This window comes from Wolffia australiana, chromosome 20 (genome assembly GCF_029677425.1).
Source record: "Wolffia australiana isolate 7733 chromosome 20, ASM2967742v1".
NCBI classification, from domain to species: Eukaryota; Viridiplantae; Streptophyta; class Magnoliopsida; order Alismatales; family Araceae; genus Wolffia; species Wolffia australiana.
Genome location: NC_135854.1, coordinates 2,606,640 through 2,630,661, shown reverse-complemented (window position 1 = coordinate 2,630,661; position 24,022 = coordinate 2,606,640). Strand labels below are relative to the sequence as shown.

At 38.3% G+C, this 24,022-nt stretch overlaps 2 protein-coding genes across 2 annotated transcripts; both read left to right on the top strand.

Moving 5' to 3' along the window:
* The first annotated feature begins 12,514 nt into the window (after positions 1 to 12,514).
* Positions 12,515 to 16,255, top strand: LOC144716130 (ras-related protein RABA2a-like). The gene is made up of 2 exons (XM_078591182.1): positions 12,515 to 12,971; positions 15,593 to 16,255. The coding sequence occupies exons 1-2, from the start codon at positions 12,801 to 12,803 to the stop codon at positions 16,085 to 16,087; spliced, it is 666 nt and encodes a 221-aa protein (XP_078447308.1). The 5' UTR covers positions 12,515 to 12,800; the 3' UTR covers positions 16,088 to 16,255.
* A 3,089-nt stretch (positions 16,256 to 19,344) lies between these two features.
* Positions 19,345 to 23,233, top strand: LOC144716110 (electron transporter, putative (DUF179)). Its single transcript, XM_078591160.1, has 3 exons — positions 19,345 to 19,739; positions 20,859 to 20,992; positions 22,408 to 23,233. The coding sequence occupies exons 1-3, from the start codon at positions 19,526 to 19,528 to the stop codon at positions 23,074 to 23,076; spliced, it is 1,017 nt and encodes a 338-aa protein (XP_078447286.1). The 5' UTR covers positions 19,345 to 19,525; the 3' UTR covers positions 23,077 to 23,233.
* The last annotated feature ends 789 nt before the right edge of the window (positions 23,234 to 24,022 follow it).

Here is a 24,022-nt window from a genome sequence, read left to right as displayed (position 1 = left end):
TGTCGAAATATAAATCTTAAAATTATTAAAATATTTATAAATAAAATTTAATATGTATAAATACATTATAGTATAATATGTACATATTTGAGAAAAAATGTACATATTTGAGAGAGGTAGGGAGCCCAAAAGAGAAAGGGTCCTAAGAGAGAGAAGATAGAGAGAGAGAGAGACTAGGAGAGAGAGGGAGTCCAAGAGATAGTGGTAGACTAAGAGAGAGGGACTCCAAGAGAGAGTGGGTGGTGAAGCACACAACCATGCCCCACCATCTGATACAACACCACCACCTCAAGAGGAGACGACCAATGTTATGACTCACTATCATCGTCAAACCTGGGTCAAGGATCCCAATTTAATTTATTATTGAACTTCAAACTAGTTCATTGATGTAAGTAGGTCAATTGTATTGAACAAGAGGGTTGTTTTTTTTAAAATGAGAATTTCTCATCAAGAACTACCTTGAACCCTACCCTCTATTGCTACCGCTTGCTGTCATCACCCTGGGGGATGGGGCATATCGCGCTCGGGTCGCCAATGTTGTGTCGATGTCCGCATGGGCCACACCCACCATTGTCGTCGTCGTTATGGGTCGTGCTAAGTTCCATCCATGTCACTATCTTCCACACTGGCAATCTCTTACGGTCCACCCTCTCGTGTTGCCACCTGCACTGTTGGTGTTGGTGGATGGGCTGTTGGTGGACGCGCTGCGTCAGCCCATGCCGCTACTATCTGTGATGCCTTCAACTATATTCCTGTATGCTCATGATGCATCCACCTACACCATTATCATCCACCCACCAGTCATCTTGCTAGCTTGTGTCACCTCCGTCCATGATGTTGTTTGCCTGTGCTTCACCTTGTATACTATTTAGGTTTTGGGCACTACCTCAAACCCTACAAGTGGGTGGCTTCCCCCTTGACCCCCCCCCCCCTCCCAACTAGTCGCACAATTGGATCATCATTCGGCCATGTCAAAGCTCACATCATCCCCTGACACAACCTTACTACATGAACATTGTAGGAACATGACTCAAATCCACAATCCTTGCTCTACTTGAAGAAGCCAAGTTCTAAATACACAGAACTAGCCACTCGAACGCATGAGTCCACAAGGGGTTGTGCTTGAATCCACAATCACTAAAGCACTCTCTAGCAGAGAGAACACTCACAAAGGAGAAACAAGATTTTCAACAAAACAATACACTTCAATAATAATCCTTGTAGGGTACATGGGGGACCTTATATAGACCACAAAAGTAGAAGCTGTCAGGAGATATTTGTGGAATTTCTAGAGCTTCCACAAATATTTGTGTGATATTATACGAATTCTAGAGCTTGTAGAAGCTGTAAGGAGATATTTGTGTGGCTCAAGAAGACACTGATGGGACAAAACAAAAGATATGAAGCTCAGACAAGTTAGAGCACATATATTATACATATACTGACAAAAGACGAATCTGTTACAGGATTTTGTAAAAGATGAATCTATAAGTGGCTCATGTCAGAGAAAATCTGTTAGAAGATTCTTTGGGTCTCTAGGTACTTTTTTGTAGATCGTGTCAGTTCAAGAAGAGACTCCTTCTTGGGCCAACAATTATTAGTGAGCCTTAGAAAATGGGCTTGTGGGCTACATCAACCCCCCTTGCCATTGACGCTTCTCCGGCTCTCTAAATCACTTATCGTTCTATGCCAGCGCTGGACGTCCACTCTTTCCCTTTGGTAGTTCATATTAGTTCATCCATTTTTTCTCGTGTTTTTTCTCTGCCATTGGAATCAAGAGAAGTAGTTAGCGGAATAGATTCAAGTCCTCTTATGGTCGACCAATCAAGGTTTTGAATTTGTAGCTTTTGTTTTCATTGTGGTGATTGTAAGACAATCCTCCCACCATCGGTTGAGGAAGAGAGATAGGGGAGAGGGGGGGACAGAGAGAGAGGGAAAGAGAGAGATAGGGGGGGAAATCGACGACTAAGAGAGAGTCTGTATGAGAAAGGGAGAGAGAAAGAGAGAGTTAGGGAGGGAAAATGATATCTGAGAGAGAGTATAGGGGAGAGAGGGAGAGAGAGAAAAAGAGTGGGAAACTAAAGACTGAGAGAGAGTCCAAGAGAGAGAATAAGTGTGAGGGAGAAAAAGAGAGAGAGGGAGAACAAAAGAGGGACATTGAGAGGAAGAGATGAAATAAGTAGACCTAAATTATAAAGTTTGTCATGTAAAATGTGTAATTTTCGATACGTAATATAAAACCTAAAAGATTTTTATTTGCATTTATTTATTAAAATCAGCCCTGAAAAATGTAAAATAACCATATTGAGAGAAGAATTAAACTACAAAAATATGTTTCACTCCATTAAACTCATAGTGCTAAACATATTTTGCATGAAAAATATTTGGGCCTGTAAAATACAAAAAAATTCTAATAGAATGTGTAGTTTTAACAGAATGGTCTAATTAATCACAAATTGTAAATTGAACTTAAAATGAGGTCAAAATAATGTTAAAATATGTAGGATTGGATTAATCATTTTGGATTCATCACAAACCTTACTCAATAATGTACATTTTTCTTTTGATGATATCTTGATTTACAACAAAAGTCATCATGAGCATGAAAGGCATCCGCACTCGGTGCTCAAGCTTCTCAACAATCACCAGCTATGGATAAATTCCTAGAAGTGTCTACTTTAAAATGACAAAATAAACCATTATGGGCATATAATCTGGCAGGGACCATCCAGCACTAAAGACCGGTCTCAGCTAGCTCGAGGAGCATGGGCTGAAGGAGAGACGTTGTCCTAGTCAACAGGACCCTGGAGGTTTACACTATCTTCATCATGTTTTTATTGCTTATTTATAGTTACAAAAACCTTGTACGAGGACCCTTCAGACCCTTTATGTGGACCTTTTCCTTTTTACCTAAGGGAAAAGGCCCGAATTTAGCTCCATGTAAAGGTGAGGGGGTACTCACTTGAGAGAGAAAAAAAGAAGAAAAGTTGTATTTTATTTTATTCTTAGTATTATTTTGATATTTCTAAATATTTACAACTTTACCACTGCAAATTTGGGCTTGATTAGGAAAGCCTTATCAGCCACCGGCGTTGTCATTGCCATCGCCATTGTTGTCGCCGCGTGCCTGGCATCGTCGTCATCATCGCCCCCAGACCCCGCCGTCAATGCCATTGCATGCTTCATTATCACCAAGGTTGATTCTCCCACCACCTCCAGCCAGCACTGCCGCCCTGCAAAGCACCCCTGCGCCGAGTCTTGCTCCTCACTCAGTGCTCAGCACCACGCAATATGACTGCACATGGTTGGAAGATTGGGTGCCACTGCTCATGTAATTTTAAAAACCCTCATGAAAGCTGAATGAACATGTGAGATTTATGTATCAAGGTGATGTTAAATCAATGGATATCAATGACATTGGTGCCATTGATACAATTTAAAAACAGGGTTGAATTATGCCTTTGATGTTTCTGAATGTAACCAACAAATTTATATTAAACTGATACTCATACAAGTAAATTTAGTTAGCATGTGATAAGTAGGAGTCACTTCCATAGGGAATGAAGATTAGGTACCTAATGCTCTTTATAATGGTGATTTTGAGAGAGATGAGGGAAAATAAAATTAAAAATGCAAGATAAGGATGTGATGGAAGTGATGAGGTGAGATGGTGATAACTGTTTAACAAAGATGAGATGAATAGTAATAAGAATAACAAGTACTGGGACATGAACATAGTGAGAATGGAGGAATAACACAAATGAGATGGAGAATGTGAATAAGAAAAGAAGGTCATAACAAGAGACTCTTAAGGTTTATGAACTAGATGATGATCATTTGATGAGACACGATGGAGAGGATGTGAGTAGGTGTGGTGGTCATGGTAGAATGAAATGGAAAGAAGAGGTGATGTGGATCTAATTAAATAAAAACGATGGAGATCAAATAATGTAAATCAAGAGATCTCACCATACTTCCCTATGTTCTGCTAGGATGATGAAAATTTTATAATATAGGCAAACCTCTCCTTTTCTCAATTGATCTTCTCCACACACAGAACACCAAAGGATGCTTGATCTTCAAAGCCTCTTAAAATATTTCACTAAATAACGAGTACATTTGCCATGTCGCTGCTCTAATGATAAACTCAAAATTAGGGGTTAAATTACGTCATTGTTGGTTTAAATTTCATAAAAATATAAATTAATACCTAAGTAAATGTACTCGATATTGGATCAGTATTAGTCGTCTCCACATAGCATGGATCTTGGGGATTTAACTATATATAGGCAATGATTCAAATAAGATGATAAAGGATATGTATAACATAAGATGTAGCCTAACGATGGAATGGTGAGATGTAATGAGTATAGTTCCGAATCGTCCCGGCCGTGGACGATGGACGGGACGGGATGAATTTCGTCCCGCCCGACGTTCGGATTCAGTGTAGGAACAAAGGACGGGACAAATTTTTGTCCAACGGTACAAAAACCGTCCCGTCCAATCCTCTAAGGATGAATGTTCATCCCGTCCGGGTAAAATTGTCCCGTCCCTCGTCCCATACAAAAAACAACTGTTGGATATTTATAATATATTAATATAGATTTTTTAAAGTCTTTTAGGGAAGTATGGAGGAGAGAGAATCCGAATGGACATATGTACAGTTATTTCTGAGTGGCATAAGTTTGGACACACTAAAAATACAGGGACTTTGATCCAAATTGTCATAGTGAGGCCACATGGCTACATCTCAACCGTCAGATGTGAATTCGACGGTTTTTAGTCCACATTTGTTTGTCCATCGTCCGAGACCTCTGGACGGATGATTTTTTTTCATCCCGCAAGATGAAAACTGTCTGGTCCAATGGTCATCCGGACAAATTTTCATCCCGAATTTCTTCCATACCCTTGGATGGGACGATTTTTTTTGTCCCAGGATGAAAAAATCATCCCGTCCGCATCCCTGAACTATTGTGATGAGAGATGCTAGGTGTTGGATGAAGACATCACCATGAATGGAAGAAAAAATAGTCAGGGTGACATGAATAGAAAGGATGGAAATGAGGGAGTAAGATATTATGTGGCCGTCAAGCCAATCACACCACTATGTTTTTTTTAAGTTCATTGAATAAAATTATATTCATTATTATTCTAGTGTGATGATTATAATGAAGTCCATCAATATGTGCAATGACCTAGTGAATTATGATGAGATCATAATATAGTGATCACTAACTGATCTACTTATACAATAAGTATAGCTGATCTTGTGGCTATTAGTGTGGCGACACTAACGATAGATAGTGGGTGCTTTTCGAAGAAAGCGTTCAATGAATTGATTCATATGAATCCCTAAATGATATTATACCAAACGTCAATCAGGTTGATTCATGTCACGGTTGTATAAGTGATCCACTGATATAAGACACCAAGGACATCTCATGAATGGACGACTACATTTAGACTATGACTTTCGAGCCTCTAATGATGGGATTTGAGCAAGTCATAGCTCAGATGTATAAAGAAGCTATAGAGATGACTGAGTGGTTAAGGTGGGATCATCCACCGTCAGTATAAGAGGAGATTGACTCAAAGAAGATGATGCAACAAATCCTTGGCCATGGTAGTGAGGATATTGGAGGAGTTCTCCAATGATCCCCGTTACGCATCAGTACTAATCGAATGATGGATAATGGTTTTATGATAAACCATACCCTAAGTCATTGGAGAGTGATAACACCCTAATTTCGGTCGTTATTTCATGTTATTAGCATGATTTATGCATTTAAAAGGCTTAAAATTAGGTTGTTATCATATATTTACACGAAAATAATGCTTTCAAGTAATTTCTGATTTTTCCCTAATTTTCTGTTAATTATATGAATTTGTAAGGATTTATCGAAGCTCGAAATAATTATTTTTGGATGAAAATGGCACATTAAAAATTTTATTTCGACATTTATCAACATGGGAATGAATCAGAGAATTTTCTAGAATTTTTTTACGAATTTTTAGGAATTTTCTGGGATTTATTTCAACAAGAAATGCATTTATTCTATTAAAAAGGGCATATTTATAAGAGAAAAAAATGTATTTATGCAATTTCTAGACTTTTCGGGGCCTTTTTGCAACGTTTCGTTGCAAAAAGACCCTGAAAACAGCTCTCGGTCGCCATGGCAGGCGTAAAGATCCAATTTAAAATCATTCAGGGTTTATTTGCAATTGCATTCTTAATTTTAGAGAAAATCGGAGGAGAGAGAGTGCGGAAAGGACATATATACAAATACCTCTGGGCGGCGTCAGATATCAATAATCTGTTTTATGAAGGGCTTTGTTGAAAAAGCGCGCCGGTGCCTTCCACCGCGTCGACGTGGCGAAATCATAGCCGCTGGATTAAAATCCAACGGACATGAGATGTGCGCTACACGCAGGAGGTAAGTACACCGCCCGTGCAGCGCATACAACGCGCGTGCACGGGTGGTGACGTGGCGACAGTTTAATGGATAAGGTATAAAGAAACGCACCGGTACGTGCGTAGCGATGCATATGCAAATCTCGCTTTTCGATTTTCTTTTGTTTTTCTTTTTTTTGCAGGTGGGGTACATGGCGCGATGAGAGAGAGCCCGCCAAAGAAATTTGAAATGCGGCAACCAATAGGCTGCCGACACGTCATTGCGTGAATTAAGAAATAAATCAATTTTAATCCAATGGTTAAAATTGGTTAAAATTGATTTATTAATAACTTTTGATCCTGAAGTTCGATTGAGATGATTTTTTTATGGATTTGCTCGTCTTGATCCCCTCTTTCTATCTGTATGGTTGGATCATTCAGATCTAGCCTACATTGATAGATAAAAATTAATTACTAAACGGGGGTAAAATGGTGATTTTCACCATGTAACCTAGGTATAAAATCTGAATTTCGAGAGGAGGGGCTCATTCTGGAGGGTGCTTCATCACAGGTGCAAGACAGAGAGGAGTCCCAGCCTGGATCAACATTTTCGGTATTTTTTTCTTTCATTGTATTCAAACTTTTGTGCATTTTGAATGAAATAGGTTAAGTTGTTTGTTTCTTCATCTCCATTCTAGTCTGAACTTCTAAATCGCTTGGCTTGAGCGGCATGTACAAGCCCTGATTAGGATTGAGAGGAGAAATTGAGAAATTTTACCTGGGCATTCAATTGCATTACAAAAGAAAAATCTAAAAAATTTAGTTTTAATTCTTAGAATTCTCAATTTCCCCATTTTAGTTCTGAATTATCAATCTGCAAAAATCAACCCAACTCATTTTAAGAACCCTCTTTCAACCTCTCTAAATGACTTCTTGGATCCTTTAATTAGGATCAAAGAAGGGAATTTAGAGCCCTTAATTCTTCTAGTCTTCTCATCTCTTCTATCCCCCTCTCTAAATTCTCACCTAATTAGGGTGACTTGATCCTCATTGAAGATCAAATTCACTCTAATTAGGATCTAAAACACCAAAAATAAAATCAAATTGAAATTCCTACTTGCCTCCCTTGGACGACACTCATACTTATCACTATACATATTAAGTAGAGTTTTATAAATTTTATTGCATAAGCCAAAAATTCACAACGACAAGGGCTAAAAAAATTTGCGTAATTTTTACCCCTATTTTCGGCTTATCAGAGAGTCTCGTGCGGATAATGGATTATACATATACGGCAAACAATGGTGGTAAAGGTTCCATGAGAGAGTTCAAACACTATTCGGTATCTTTTAGAGCATGAGGTGTAGCTTGGCACCCCATGGGCTGGAAACTTAACATATCAATTGGGTTAAATCGATCCTTAGTTAGTTAATAATATTCACATAATAAAGAGAATACAAGTGTGAGGTGGCAGCAGGTCAGTGTGCGCCACATCAACACATATTTTTAAAAAGACCAAATAAAGAGGTACATGTACACTGCACATGTCTCATGACACATGAGTCAGCCCCATCACTATCAAAGTATCTAAAATTGGCTTCTTTTAAAATTCACCAGCCTCAGTCCACACACGGATTTCTCATGCAAAAAAATCATCATTTTTTTTATTGGGCCATGTCATCGTCTACAGCAAAATATTATAAAATAACACTAGCAGTAATCAATATCAGCATGGCATCATTGATTGTGCAGCCATAATGATTAGAGGACACCAATCATTAGTGAGATTTAATGATTAGTTGCCAATCATTAGTATTAGTAATCTATTGGGCGTGTTTGATTCGTCAAATGGTGACATGTGGGACGGTGGAAGTAAAACCCAAAAATACATTCTTCATAAAAATTTAAATATAAATCCCAATATATGTTCATATATCCCAATTTAGGAAATTCAAATCTTTATGAATATAATGTCAAAAAAATTCAGGAAAAATAATTTTTCCGATTGAAAATCATTTTCTTTCAGATATGATGTCAGAAAAATCCTTTAAAATTCAAAAAAATAAAAAAATCAATTTTAAAAAATAAATTTAATCCCTTTAAGATTGACAACACACATATACATCCAATTTACTATGAATAAACAAGTAGCATCAGATTAGCCTATTAATAATGTGTGTTATCATCTATCCTTCTCCATATCCACACATTCATTTTTCATCTACAAATAGGATGCTAACACATCCACACTTTCATTATTAATAATGAGTGTTATCATCTAGCCTTCACCACATCCGCACTTTCATTTTTCATATATGAATAGAATGTTACCGCATGAGTCAAATATAAACGTATGTTTCATGCATAGATGTCGATTGCTTGTATGATGAGACATGGTTGAAGCTTTTCGCCAATAAAATCTCTATCATATGTGCATAAAAATTAAATATTCATATAATATTAAAATATTTTATTCCATCTTTTAACCTCTTTATGTTTTTCAAGGGCCTCATCCTCTATGTGAATAAAAAAATAAGAATGTGTAAGTGACTATCCATTAAGGCATAAAATTTTTGTTATGCCATAATGATAATTTTCAGTGATTGAGAATATTAAAAACTGTTGAATTTGATGATTAGTCCCTATTTGATCAAGTGGAATGGCAACACATGGCATGTTGAAATATTAAACAGTATGTATTTGGCCTTATAAAAATCATTCTTAATTATTTCAATGTCATAAAATTCATAAAAAAATATATCCATGCTCACAAAAGTATTTCCTTTCAGAATATGACATGGGACAAATCTTACAACAGGTATCATTTGTGGATTCCTAATTTGGATTGGGTGACACCCCAAAGGTGGTTTTGGGTAGTACATTACTCTTTAGTGCTTATATATTTCTTATTAACTAAACGGTTGACTTATATTTGTGTTCAGAATGAATATCAATATGAATCTAAAATGATACGATATTTATTAACCTATAATAGAGGAATTCAAATGTCTAAAGTATGAGTTTTGATATTTCTACGATTTTTAGAAATAATTTGAACTATATAACTAAATAAATATCACTTTTATCTGAAATAAAATCTAAATAAATATTCACATATTATAATTCCTCAAATATATTAATATTATTTTTACAAAATAAGCTTCTAAAAATTATTAGGTGAAGAAGGCAAGGGGAAAGTACAAAATATGGAGCATCATTATCTCTTTGTTTTTACATTATTAGGATCTTCTTTTCTTAGCACCTGGAAATATATGTGGCCTGCAAGCCAATCACACATTCCAGATTTGGTTCCATATTCATTGATAGAATATATTCATTATAGTGCATGTGTGACGCTTATAATGAAGTCCATGAATACATGATCGGACTTAAGAAATTATGATGAGATCGTAATACAGAGATCATTTGTATTTAAGCACGTGTTCTAAATATTCATTAAAAGGATACTCAAGAAGAACATTGAAGTATCGAGATAAAATAATATTATCTGTCCTCACTCATATGATGAGTATGGTCGGTCTCGTAGCCATTAGTTTGGAGACACTAAGGATAGATAGTGGGTGATCTTTAGTAGATAGAGTTCAGTAAATTGATCCTTATGAATACTTGAATGTTATTACGCAAAAATGTCAATCAGGTCGATTCACATCATGATTGTGCAAGCTATCCATAAACTTGAGATATGAAAGACGTCTTGTGGACGGAAAGTTAAATGAGTCTCTAATAATGGAATTCTAAACAATCTTAGTTTGGGTGCACCAAGAAGTTATCAAAGATAATTGAGAGGTCAATATGGGATTAGACACCCTCTGTAAAATGATATAATGATTTCTTCATCCACAGTAGTGAAATATCGGAGAATATTTTTATTATGATTTTTGAATGTGTTAATACTAACTTGGATGACCAATTAGGGTTTGATAATTGACCATACCCTAAGTTGTCCTAAGAGCCTCAAGTGGATGAGAGACTATATGTACACGATAACTGATGATGAACAGGATCCATGAGTGAGTTAATACACATTCCTCTATATCTATTAGAGTACCAGGTGTTGCTTGGCACCCCACGGAATAGAGACTCAACCTATTGATTGGGTTAAATCGATCAATATTAATAAATCTATATGATGATATAGTTAATTAATTTGGAAGGCCATTGAAGGTTATTCTGCTACTCGAGTTTTTAACTAAACTATTACATGGTCCTAGATTGTCACACACAAATGGACTTTTAGATGTCGGAAGCTATACCTATTTTTTGGGGGGTTTTATAAAAAATACCCACTTAGTATAAATAGGAGAATGACCTAAACGAAATTCACCCATGTCAGAATTTCTCAAGGGCCTCCCCCTTCTTCTCCCTTCTTCCGCACCTCCCCTCCACTCTCGATGTGATCGGGATTACGTAACGATGGTGACAGAGGTTGAACAGAGCTCGCCAAGGCAAAGGATGAGATTTGACGTGGCATGGACCACGTGGATACATCAAGAAGCTACACACATGAGCAGCTCAATTTGTCTCGATTGAGGATCCAAGAAATCATGGATGTGATCCGCATAGAGGTGATTCATCTCATTAATTTTGTAATGTCATTGTGATTCTGTTATAAGTCTTATTGTACATGGAATCCTTATGTTCACCCATATCCAGGCCTCTAAACCTAATCGCGGAGGATAGGGCGGTAGTGGTGGTTGGTGGGGCAACCATGGCTGTGGACTGAGTTGTAACTGTGGTGGCTGGTGAGGTGGCAGCGACGGCCAGAAGGGGCGACAACGGTTGTTAGCGAGGCAATAACGACAACTGGAAGGGGCGTCCATGGTGGTGGAAGGCAGGCCCTCTAGTGTGGCATCCATGATGGAATGGATGTCCAATGGTACCTTCTTCGATATGGTGACGACAGTCGGCGTGCTCGACAAAGGGATGACTTTAGGCCACACACTGTTTGGTGCAGCAAGGACTGGGAGAAGGACTGCTCGTGAGATGACACATGACGCGTCCTCTGTCATGACAATTCTCTTTGTCTTTGGGGTGACAATAATGAGCGACACCCCCTTCATCCTATGAGCAATAGAGGGCAGGCTCATTGTCACGGTGTTGATGGTCAAGGTGGCGGTCCCCCCAACAAGCAGGATGATGGCTTGACCAGATACATAGCACACTAGGCCTAGGCATGTGAGGATGAGACCGAGCGTTGTCTCGATGCAGGCGAAGTGATTGTCGACTGCTTGTGCTCCAACGACAAGTCCCACAACTCGGTGTTCGAGACGCTTTGACTAGGACAAGATGAGACCAAGAACCATTAGGTAAATATCCTTTGGCTTTGAGACCAAGTTAATGCAGGATAAGGCAGGTGCGTGTAGTAGCAGCGATGTGGAAGATAGTGAAGGGGGAGGAGGAACTGATGAAGGCGACGAAGACAACATCGACAACGATGTCAAAGATAAAGAGTCGGTAAAAGGGAAGATAGCATCATCACCAGGTAACTTGGCGTGCCAACAAAAAAAAATAATAAAAAAAAAAAAAAAAAAAAAAAAATATAGATTAATGGGCTTGTTCCCTGTCTTATATATATACAGAGAGTGAGTTCAAGAGGGAGAAAGAGGGTGTGAGAGAACAGTATATATATTATATAGAGAGTGAGTGATGGGTTGTGTTTGAGAGAGAGAAAGAGGGTGTAAGAGAAGGAGAGTGAGTGAGGGATCAAGTGAGAGAGAGATGGAAAGAGTGAGACAATCAGATAATCATAATAAAGAAAGAGGGAGAAACAGTGAGAGAGAGAGGGAGAGAGACAGTCCGACAATAATGATTAAGAAAGAGAGAGAAACACTCAGAGAGAGACTTATAAAGAGAGAGATAGAGAGACATATAAAGAGAGAGAGATAGAGAGACATATAAAGAGTGATAGAGATAGAGAGATATATAAAGAGAGAGATATAGAGGGAGAGAATCGAACAATAATGATAAAGAAAGAGAGAGATAGAAAGAAAGAGAATCGAACAATAATGAGAGAGAGAGAGAGACTCTCTCCGACACCCTCTCTTTTTCTTACTGTTTTTATTTTAGTTACGATCGTCCTGATCGATCGAGCGCCGACTGATCGAGTATCTCGATCAGATCACGTTGCCCAGATCCTCTGATCGACATCCCCGCGTGCCCAGATCAAAATTTTCACAAATCGACCGATTTTCGCGTAGATTCTCCAAAGGGAAAGCTCAGATTTTTTTATTCCTCTCGGGTAGATCACCGCTTCTAGCAACTGTTGCTCACTCAATCTCTCTGGTATTCATAGCATGGTCCTGCCACTCGCATCGCCTGGTCTTCAATAGCCCGTCGCTCTTCTCCCACCTAGAGAGAGAAAGAGAGGTCTAGAGAGAGAGAGAGAGAAATGGGCATGGTCCGGAGGCTAGACGAAGAGTATGATTACTTGTTCAAGATCGTGCTGATCGGAGATTCCGCTGTGGGCAAGTCTAATCTTCTCTCCCGCTTCACCCGCAACGAGTTTTCTCTGGATTCCAAATCTACCATTGGGGTAGAGTTCGCCACTCGCGCCGTTCAGGTCGGCGGTTGATTCGTTTATTTACCCGTTTTTTGATTTCTGCATCTGAATCTGATAAATGGGTGTTCTTGGTTTTCTTGTTCTTTGCTAAATTCTGTCTTGATTCATCGTGTAAAGCTTTTCAGTGGGTTTCCCTGAGGGCGTTCTTGGTGCGATGAAGCACAATTACCGATTATTTATACGGATTTGAACTGTGACCAGCTATCCTTTGGGAGTTTGATTCGGATCCATCATGTATTTTCCTGTTTTCCCTCTTCAATGCTGTATTGGTATATTTTTTTTGATCTTCACTGGTCGAGTGCCAGCCATCCTTTGGGAGTTGATTGCGATCCATAAAGAAGTTTCCCCTTAGAACTCGTAGATGTATGTTTATGTTCAATGTTCCATGATCAATGCTCCATTTTTGAGTTCTTGTTTGTTCTTCACGGAACAATTTTCCGTTTTATTATTTTCCTGAAGGCGTTTTTTGATATCGATCAGCTGGGAAAACTTGTATGAACAAGATCAAAGATCTATTTAATAAAATGCGAGATCGTGCAGTATCAAGCTATCAATGATGATAATAGATTCATCCGCTAATCAGAAAAGAGAATGAAGTGGATAGAAACGATGGAGATCACCCTGGTTTGCAGGGCCGATCCTCTTCCCCAGTCTTTAGTCCGCTCTCAGCAACTGAATTCTTGAAAAATGAGTCATACCCGCTCTCTCCCGTTTCCACTTTATTTTTACCCATTCTTGCACTTAGTCAATGTGGGTTTTCTCATGCGTGCCTTCTCTTGGAGAAGAAACGTGGTGTATCAGTTATTCAATGAGATGAAGCATAATTAACCATTGTTTTTCATGATCAATGCTCCATTGTTAAAGTCTTGTTTATTCTTCTAGGAACAATTTTCTTTTTCTGCCCCTAAAAACTCATTTAATTAGTTTCCTGAAGGCGTTTTCCAGTGAGATGAAGCATAATTAGCCATTATTTGTTCCGCGTCGCTTCCGATCTGAACTTGCTGGTCATGTTACAGGGGGTTCTAGAGTAGATTGTTTCTCAGAACTTTTATCAGGGATTACTGGCTTCTAGCAGACACAAATTCATACAAATCTAATTCGATAAGTGCATTTTGACGACTCCAAATCTCGTTGTGATCAATTTACCTCTTCATTGGCATTTTTGTCCGAATGTCTTTCACTTGTTAGGATATTTCAGAAAATTATCGGCGCTGCTATTTCATAATCTGAGAATTTTGATCTTTGAAGTAGATGGGAGGCACGTGTAACAAAGGATACGCATTCAAGGCCTCCTCCTTCATGATACGTTCCTAGACGGCAACGTGTCCAAAGCCGGTTAAAACATGAAGACTAGTCACTCTTATGTTTTTTAAAAGGAAATCAGTATCTCTAGGACCTGTGAAAACTAGATTTTGGCAAGTGCCATGAATATGACAATGACTAATTTTCATCATTATCGTCATTGGTATAAATGTCTTGGTGATGAATTCATCATCTTTTGACATTGGTCCAGAACATAAAATGGATGACAAACTTTTGGGATGACTATGCCAAATTCGTCATCATCTGCCAGAGCCTGGTTTACTCCTGGAGGCAAATGATAGGAACTATCATTTACTTGGGGAATCAAGAATTCAAAATATCACATTTGCGGTCTAACAGTTTTGACCCAATATTGACCGATCTGGTCAAAGAGCTTTGACTGGATCTCGAGTCCTATACAAGGAGGAGAGGGCGGGTCAGAAGAACTAAGAATTCAGTTGCTGCTTCAGCGGTCTGGATAATGGGAGATATTTTCCGATCCGGAGGGGGAGAAGTACCCATATGGTCTTCTTGGGTTCTTGCTTTTCCTTCACACTTCAATCTTCTTTCCATCCATGTTCTTTCCCCAGACATCATCCCTTCCATTTCTCGAGATTTTGGGAATTCCTTTCTTGACATTGTTTGGTGATTCATCTTTCTGTTCCTTTGATTTTCCGTGTGACGAGATCTATTCTAGAAATATTATACCTCCCGTATGACTGATCCTAGCCGATCTCTAAGTGTATTGTGATGTTCCTGTTCAATCATGAGGGGATCCTATCGGCAAACATCTTAGGCAGCTGGTCGACCTGTATTTTTCCCTGAGAGAGGGTTTGTCTGTGTCCTTTCTTTCGATTGCCTACTAATGGATTGAGTCGCCCACTTTTAGGCTTTATCAATCTGTGGAAATACTTTGAAAATATTTATTTCTACTGAATTAGTGATCCCTCCCTGTTCTAGTTATTCTTCATTGTTGACGTCAGCGGAGGAAAAAAAATTGTCGTCCACGTCCAAAAACTTTGTCACCTACATCCAATAAGAGATAATGATGAAGAATTCAAAGTTGAAATGACCCTCAGAGATTGCATGATGATGATGACAACAACATCGTGATTCATACTCTCTCTTTGCGTGGAAGTATGGAGGATGACGATGGCGACAGAATGATTATTTTTTGTCTGACTTCATTTTCACAAAATTTTGTTTTCAAGATGTTAATTTATATTAAATTAAATTTCCAATCTTTTGCAGAATGCTTGTGAAACAGATCGGAGTCGAAAAAGGAAGCTTGTCTGATATTTTTTATATATTTTATTCAGGTGGACGAAAAGATCATCAAAGCTCAGATCTGGGACACAGCAGGTCAGGAGAGATACAGGGCCATCACCAGTGCTTACTACAGGGGAGCCTTTGGTGCCCTGATAGTGTATGACGTGACGAAGCACACATCCTTCGAAAATGTGATCAGATGGCTCAACGAGCTCCGAAACCATGCAGATGCCAACATCATAATCATGCTGATTGGGAATAAAACTGATCTCGAACAGCTACGTGCGATCCCGGTCGAAGAGGCAAAGAGTTTTGCCCAGAGAGAAGGTCTGTTCTTCATAGAAACATCGGCCCTCACCGCCACTAACGTCGAACAAGCGTTCCAGATCGTCCTCGGAGAGATATACAAAATGGTCAGCAAGAAGAGTCTGGCATCTAGTGAAAACACTACTGCTTCCTCTGTTGCAGGTGTAAAAGGTGGGAAAACGATTGATGTTTCAAGTCCAGGGGATGACATCAGAAAGACTCAATGCTGCAGTTCCTAAAGGTTTTTTTTAGTGTCCTTGGATCAGCTTCACACTTTCATGACAATTTGACAGCAAACCTGAATGATTGTCAGTTAGGGAAGAAAGGGTTTATGTTTTTGCCATAATATTTGGCTTGATATTGTATTGAACGCAAAGAATTTTTAAAGTTTCTTGTCAATTGGTTGATTTCATTGTGTGAGACGAGTAGGTATGCAAGACTGAGAGATTGGGTATGAATTTGCTATGTAATTGTCGTATCATCATTTTATCTTTGGTAATATTAACAAACAAAGGTGAGTGTATTTTGGTAGGAATCCAAAGTTTTTTCTATCTTCGCGATAAGGCAGTTAAAATATTGTTTCTCTCTTGTTATCTTGGATACGAAACATCATACTTTTTGTTCCATTTTCTTGTTTGAACAAAAACGGGGAAATGTATTTTGGAGTGTTTTTTCAGTTCTTTCCATCCCCCTGTGTTGAATTATAGAACATTTTATTGATTAATTTATCCAATGAATCTTAATAAACTCCTTGGGATTTGTTAGAACTTCGAAGCCTTTATGGCTTTGAAAATAAAATAAATATGGGACGCTAGGGATTTAAGTATTGATTTATTAAGATTGATGAATCCTGTCCAGGAGTCGATGGCATAGTTTTTTTTCTGCTAATTTAACTGAGTAGTTCATTATTATGATTATAATACCTATTAAATGTTTTTTAATGCGTTGATTGAGTCTATTTTTCATGTTTATGGCAGAACTAGAGACCATGAAGTTTTAGACAAACTACAATGATTTTCACCAGTCAACATATTTTCCTTTCATCCATTCTAGACTTTGGATTGTGGTATTTATTCCATATTTTATCCACTTAATAGATTTAATTAGATGATGACTAAAACAAAGTCCCTTTAATGGTTGATTTTCTATACACAGACTTCACGTTTAAAAGTGTATAAATTATAAACTGTATTTTTTGGGTCGATTTTTTTATTCAACATTCTGATATTACACACTTATTTGCTGTTGTTTTTGCTAAGATTTATCTCCACGCGTAGAAAGTCTAGAGTTAATTGTGCACCATCCACCGCTCTTGTCTTGATTTTTAAACTTTGTCAACAGCCCTTTTTGTCCATATAAATATAGCATAAATTATATACTTTATACACATACACATAACATTAAAATAATTCGATAAGCCAAGAGGGAAAATATTTTCCATAGTTATACACCATATTCCTTGAGAGCAAAAAACATTCCTTCTACGATATACTGTCTATACCTTTTTGCTTGATTTTTAAAGTTGCTCCGTGGCCCTGTCAAAATCCACATAAAATTATAATAAATCTTAAAATTGAGTCTTTGTTATATACGACTTATACAAATAAAATAATTTTATGATAATATTACAATGGGATGAAACTATATGCATAATGTCTGTTATTAATTTTGTTATTGAGTTAACGGACATGCTGGCTTTCCGTGGACAGTCACCCCATCTGACCACCTATTTAGATCATCGTATATATATCTATTAGAACATATAAAAATAATTTGTAAATAAATATAACAAAGCTATAGATGATCTACGTAGGTGGTCAGATGGGTTGACTGTCCGTGGACGGCCAGCATGCCCGTTAATTAAAAAAATCGAACAAGTAGACAAATGAAAAAAAAACATGCATACATATAAAATTTAAAAAATAAAAATTAAAAATATGCCCGTTAATTGAATATGTACGCACAATAAGTAAGTGTCCGTTGACTCCATAAAAAAGTAAGTGAAAAATGAAAAAATAAGAACCTAATTTTGCGACGGAGTTAACTAGCAGTAAGCTATTGTATGTACATTAACGAAATAATCTTAGAATAAATTATAACATATCAAGAATGAAAATATTTGGTTTCTGTGTTTTTCAAATTTCACTTCTTACAGTTTTTTGATGCACCGGATGGACATTCACCAGTTGTAAATACATATAAATAAAAACTGTCTGAATAAATTATAACATATAAGAGCAAAAATATTTATTTTAAAATTTCAGGACGGAGCTATTCCGTGAAAATCGCTACGTACCCGGAATATAATAACAGAATCTCTTTCTGCGCGGATTCGATGCCATTTACATTCCTCGGAGGCATATTCCCCGTCGGATCCGAATCGCGTGCTCCGCGTCCGTTCGTCCCCATTTGATGACGATGACGGTTCCTCATCCGTCAACTTATCTCACTGAAGACGACTGACGATGACGCTTAGTACCCTCACCTGTATTAATTAATATTTACTTTTAAAAAATTAATTAGTATAGCCGGTCCTTTTAATTGAATAACAATACATGGAAGATGACGATTTATTCACCTATTATTCAGCTGGATGGAGATGGATGAAGAGGTTGATGAAATGTTATCATCCTCTCGTCCTCGTGGTGACGACATCCGTGGACAGACCGGAATGAACCGAGACAGCCTATATGGTTACTATCCAGGGATCAAACTGGTCCTAAGACCGGTTATAATATTTATTTAAATTTTATATCATTCAAAAACCTTACTCTCTTGCAGTCTGATACAATTCGTCCTGTATCGTAAGACCACTACGGGCCTTTTCGTCTTTCATGTAGCTCTATTTGTTAGAGGGCAGGACATCGAATATTAAGTGAATCCCCATTCGGTAATGACGACTCCACCAACGGCGTCTGCTTCATCAGTCATTGTCTTTCTTCGCAACGTCGACTCCGCCAGTCCTCGTCCTCGTCCATTCTACCAGGAAGTCTCTCTCTCTCTCTCTCCCATTAATTTGAATTTTCTAGTTTGACTTTGGAATTGACTAGTCAAAACCAAACCAAACATCGGTTAAGGTTTAGGAATTTGCTAAAAACTGCTCCGTCATCTGTCATCTGTCGCGTCGGGCCCGAAAGGAATCTGACGAATAACAGGACGAGCCGTAGTAGCCGCTGAGTAACCTTACCCACAGATGAGTGCAATCCTTCAGTCACTCTCTCTCTCTATCTCACTAGTGGATAAACCCACACACTCTCTCTAGACTATTGACTTTGAAATTGACTAGTCAAATCCAAACAAGACATTGGTAAGGTTAAAAACTGTTCCGTCATCCGTCATCCGTCATCCGTCATCCATCATCCGTCAGGCCCCCGAAAGGAATCTGACGGATGACGGGACGAGCCGTAGCAGCCGCGAGTAACCTTACCCACAGGTGAGTGCACTCCTTCAGTCGCTTTCTCTCTCATATGGATATAACCACTCTCTCTCTAGGCTCTCCTCTTTCTCTCTCATCTTTCTCTCTCTTGAATCTTGATCAGTCTCTTCAATTGCCAACCGTCCCAAATTCTTCGAGGTGGAGCAAGACTCTATCCGATCGTTCTCGCCTGGGATCGCGCGGAGGGAGATCGATCGGCCGGAGTTCGTCGTCTTTTCCAGAGGATTTGGTGAATCTGGAGATGGCGGTGGATCTATGGTCGATCAATCTGAGAAGCGGCGGTGGTAGGGAGTTTGCGTGGGGATTGAGGAAAGGGATGAATTCGGGGCAGCAGAGCGCGTGCTGGATGAGAGTTTCCGGCTTGGTGATGGACGGGGGGAGATTGGATTCGTCGCATTTCCGTTCTTGGAGGGTGGCGGCGAAGGGAAGGAGGAGCGGCCGGGAGAATTCTTCTGGTTTGGTTTCGGCAATCTGTTTTTTAATGCTGAGTTGTGCAAAATTTTTTGCCTTTTTCGAAATTTTTTTTGTATCAACATTGATTTTGGGGGCCCGTAGCTCCTCCGTGAATGCATGCAGATGATCGGAGCGAAAATTTTCGGATTTTCTGTCGTGAATTTAACTATAATTATGTATTTTATAATAGTGTTTTGTTGCCCTTTGCGAATAATTTTTCCATCTCGTCGGTCGACGGAAAGAGTTTACATCTATGAACAAGTTAATTCCTCCCGTTTGGATCAGGAGCTCCCCTCTTCCATTGCATTTCCGAGGGAAATTTAGATTTTTCCCTATTTTTATATCGAAATCAATTCAGGATCCGATGCTCTCCCATGGACGAGGATGATTGAGCAAACATCTTTCAGATTTGTTCATCATGAATATAACTATAATTTACAATTTTATATTCTACGAATAATTTTTCTTTTCGTTCGTTCTCTTGAACTATTTTCGTTCGTAAGATCTTTTTTTTACTGCCGAATGGCGATCCATCTGGTCAATCATAAATGAAAATTCATTTATTAACATGTAAATTCGTCCGGTTTGGTTCCGTCTTCCATGCACAGCCGACCGAAATTCTGGTCTTCTACAAATTCAATATCGAGATCAATTCACTATTCTGAATGCATGAGCATCATTCGAGCATAAATCTTTCAGATTCTTCCGCTTTGAATTTAACAATTAATTTATGATTTGACCTACTATTTTTGTGCCTCAACAAAAAAACTTCCGTTCAGTTCGTTTAAAAGAACATTTTATCATTTGAAGAACTTTATTTTGAATCCTTATTTTATTATTTTTTTCGAAATATGTTTTGAACCCTTAATGGCAACGCGTTACATCAATACTCGGAAAATTTCTATTTATGAAGAACTTGATTTTAACGCCTCATATCTTTACTAAACAGATGATTACTCTCTTTGTAATGAAGTACTACTTTTGTCAGAAGATCAATTTTCTGAGGAACTAAATATCCATGGACTTGAGATTTTTTTTGTACCACATTTGTATGATTACATTCTGTATTAGATACTTTTAATCATGTTAGTGGCTGCTCACTGGTTCTTTTCAATTCTCAGATGGCGGTGATCCGTCGATTCCTGACGAAATTCCGGAGGATACAGTGTCAGCTGATGACTCTTTTGAGCAGAAATCACATAACCTGAACCTGGACTGGCGAACATTTAGGGCAAATCTTGTAGCCCATGAGAAGGTAAGTTGTCTCAAAATTAATTCCACCTTAAATTAAAAAAAAAGATTATAAAGAAATCCCTTTCAAAGTGGGTCTGAACCGCGATATTAGTTCTTGTTTTTAGAAATTTTAATCATACAAGCAAGGGTAATGCCGATCACATTTATGTCCCATATATTCTATCTCCCTCACTCGCCCACTCACATTCTCTCTCACTCTCTCTCTTCTCTATTCTCTCTTCACTTAAGCCCTAGAACCGAAATTTAAAGCAGGTATGAATCATGCTTTTCTTCGCAGTTGAACCTTGATATTAGCTCTTTGTTTTAGTTATTTTTAATCATGCAAGCTGGAATAAAGGCAATCACCGTTTTGTGTTCTACTCTCTCTCTCCTCTTAGCCCTAGAAACTAAGATTTTATTATGTTTCATTATTGATATTTTTCTCTGTTTTATATACTCTCTCTGCCTATCCCTAGAATATTTTAGTATGATTTCATTATTGTTCTTGTTTTTTGTATGTTTTGAATACATTTCTTACTCTTTGTACTGTAAACTCTCTTGTGCTGTCGATTGTACTGTCAACTTTCATATTATTCTTTCTTGAAGCTCTTTTTCTCTCGCTTAGTTAATCTCAGAATAAATGATGGTGGTGTCGCTTGATATTTATTTGATCGTGATTTGTTTTTTTATTCACTCAACCTCTCTCTGGTTCACCTCAGACTACACGATGCCAGCACATGATCTAATTTGATCTCATTATTTATTTTATATTCTCTCTTTTCTCTTAGAGTGCCCCCATACTTTTTGATCATCGATATCATCTATCACCTTTGATCTTATTATTAGTGAAATTATGTCATCAAAGAGTAAAATCGAATCATCCTTCTGCGGCCCAGCTAAACTTTGACCTTGATTAATGGTACTATCCTTCTCCCCCTCTTGAGTTGTTTCCATCATTTCAACAGTTTAAGTCTAGATTCCCTCTCCTGGTCTATCATCTCTCTGCCTTGCAAATTTTCCCGTTTCATGATTCCCTGGCCCGGATTTTTTTCCCTCGTCGTCCCTGAAATCGTCTTACATATTCTTATCAAACCATGATGATAGCTAGACATGGTCGTTCTGTTCTGTTCGTTTTAAACGAACGAAAAATTTGCACAAAAGAACCGCACAGGGCCTTGTTCTTTGTTCTGTTCTTTTTTTTCAAAAACAAACAAAATTCGCACATTCGCACAAATTCGCACATTCGCACAAAACTAGAGCAAAATTCGCACAAAGCGAACAAAAGAACCGCACACAGGTCTGCGCGATGATCTGTTCTATTTTGTTTTTTGTTCTGTTCAGAAAACCGAACAGAACGAACAATTCGCACAAATTCCCACAAAAAGAACGAGCATGTCTAATGGGGTAGCTAACGCTTCCAAGATGCATGCATTACAGGGACAAGGAAGAGAACTCAACGACACGAACTCAACGAAGAGATCGGGCAAGCTCGGCTCGAAATGGGCTCACCCAATCCCTGTCCCAGAGACGGGGTGCATCCTGATTGCGACTGATAAGCTCGACGGGGTGCGCACATTCGAAAGAACAGTCATCCTGATGCTCAGAATTGGAACCAGGGACCCGAGAGACGGTCCCTTTGGCGTCATCCTCAATCGCCCGCTTCACAAGAGGATCAAACACATGAAACCCACCAACCCAGACCTCGCCACGACATTCGCCGACTGCCCTCTATACTTTGGCGGCCCGCTCGAAGCCAGCATGTTCCTTCTGAGAGCAGGGGAGAGCTCCTCGGTCCCAAACTTTGAACAGGTCCTGCCCGGCGTCTGTTTCGGTGCCCGTAACGGTCTCGGGGAGGCCTCCAGGCTCGTGAAGAACGGAAGATTTCGGTCGCAGGATTTTCAGTTCTTTGTTGGGTATGCTGGCTGGCAAGTGGATCAGCTGAGGGAGGAGATTGAGTCTGGTTACTGGATTGTTGCTGCCTGTAGCTCAGATTTGATCGGCGTTGGATCGGTGGACTCTGCCTTGGGCTTGTGGGAGGAGACGTTGACGTTGATGGGAGGTCAGTACTCAGATATGAGCAGGAAAGCAAGGGAAAGTGATGATTAAGTTGCATAGGTTGAGGGAGGTACGTTTGAAATGTACAGAAATGAACCCTGCTCTAGTTCATCAGTCTGCCTTTATCTTTTTTTTTAAATTTTTTTTAATAGCTTTGGCTTGGCTGTTTTTTGTTTTTTTAGTTAAATACATTTTCTCGTCCCTTGTATCCTTTTTTTAAACTAAATTGACAGATCATCTCAGCTGATTTGATCTGATTGACCTGTTGAGTGGCTCAAGGTAAGCCCACAGGATATTGGGCATTTGTTAGTTTAACGCAATTTTATCAATAGCTTTCGAAATTTCGATAGTTTTATTTTGTTATTGTAAAATTTAATTTCAGATATTTGATGCACCGGAAGATATTCGATATCTCAAATTTGCTACTACAATTTATAACCTAAAGTTAGATAATTAAACTATGAAACTTTAATTAAATTGTGAATTATGTAGGGTATCAGGGAAACTATTACTGGATATCAGAGCCAGTATATATGAAGCATTTCTGATTTAAATATATTGTCATGTTCAGTATATGATATCAGAAAATTGATATTGGATTCCAAATATGTTAACTTAGTTAATGAATTTAGATATAGTAACTTATTTTAACTTATTCTATCTTCACATTTTATACCTTATCATCTCATTCTATCTTTTTCATAAATTCAAAACATTCCATCACAGTTAAATACGGGTTGAGACTTGAGAGGCGATGGCTTGAGACATATAATAACTTATTCTACTTTCCCATCCTCTGGATATTGGAGGAAAAAATGTTTTGAAAAAATATTAGTGATTGCATTCAACATATAAAACAATAATTTATCCCAACAGAGGCATGAGGTGATCAGCTCTAATGTGAGGCAAAACCTTGTACCCTCTCTTTCTATTTCTTGTCACTTCTTCCTCATTTTCCTTGATTTTTCTCACACTATCTCCCTCTTTCCTACAATAT

What these genes read in the sequence shown, in the direction of transcription:
- LOC144716130 (XM_078591182.1), top strand. Translation starts at nt 12,801, where the DNA reads ATGGGCATGGTCCGGAGGCTAGACGAAGAGTATGATTACTTGTTCAAG. An exon ending in TCGCCACTCGCGCCGTTCAG is followed by an intron (nt 12,972 to 15,592) that starts GTCGGCGGTTGA and finishes TATTTTATTCAG; the next exon opens with GTGGACGAAAAGATCATCAA.
- LOC144716110 (XM_078591160.1), top strand. Translation starts at nt 19,526, where the DNA reads ATGGCGGTGGATCTATGGTCGATCAATCTGAGAAGCGGCGGTGGTAGG. An exon ending in CGGCCGGGAGAATTCTTCTG is followed by an intron (nt 19,740 to 20,858) that starts GTTTGGTTTCGG and finishes TTCAATTCTCAG; the next exon opens with ATGGCGGTGATCCGTCGATT. An exon ending in ATCTTGTAGCCCATGAGAAG is followed by an intron (nt 20,993 to 22,407) that starts GTAAGTTGTCTC and finishes CATGCATTACAG; the next exon opens with GGACAAGGAAGAGAACTCAA.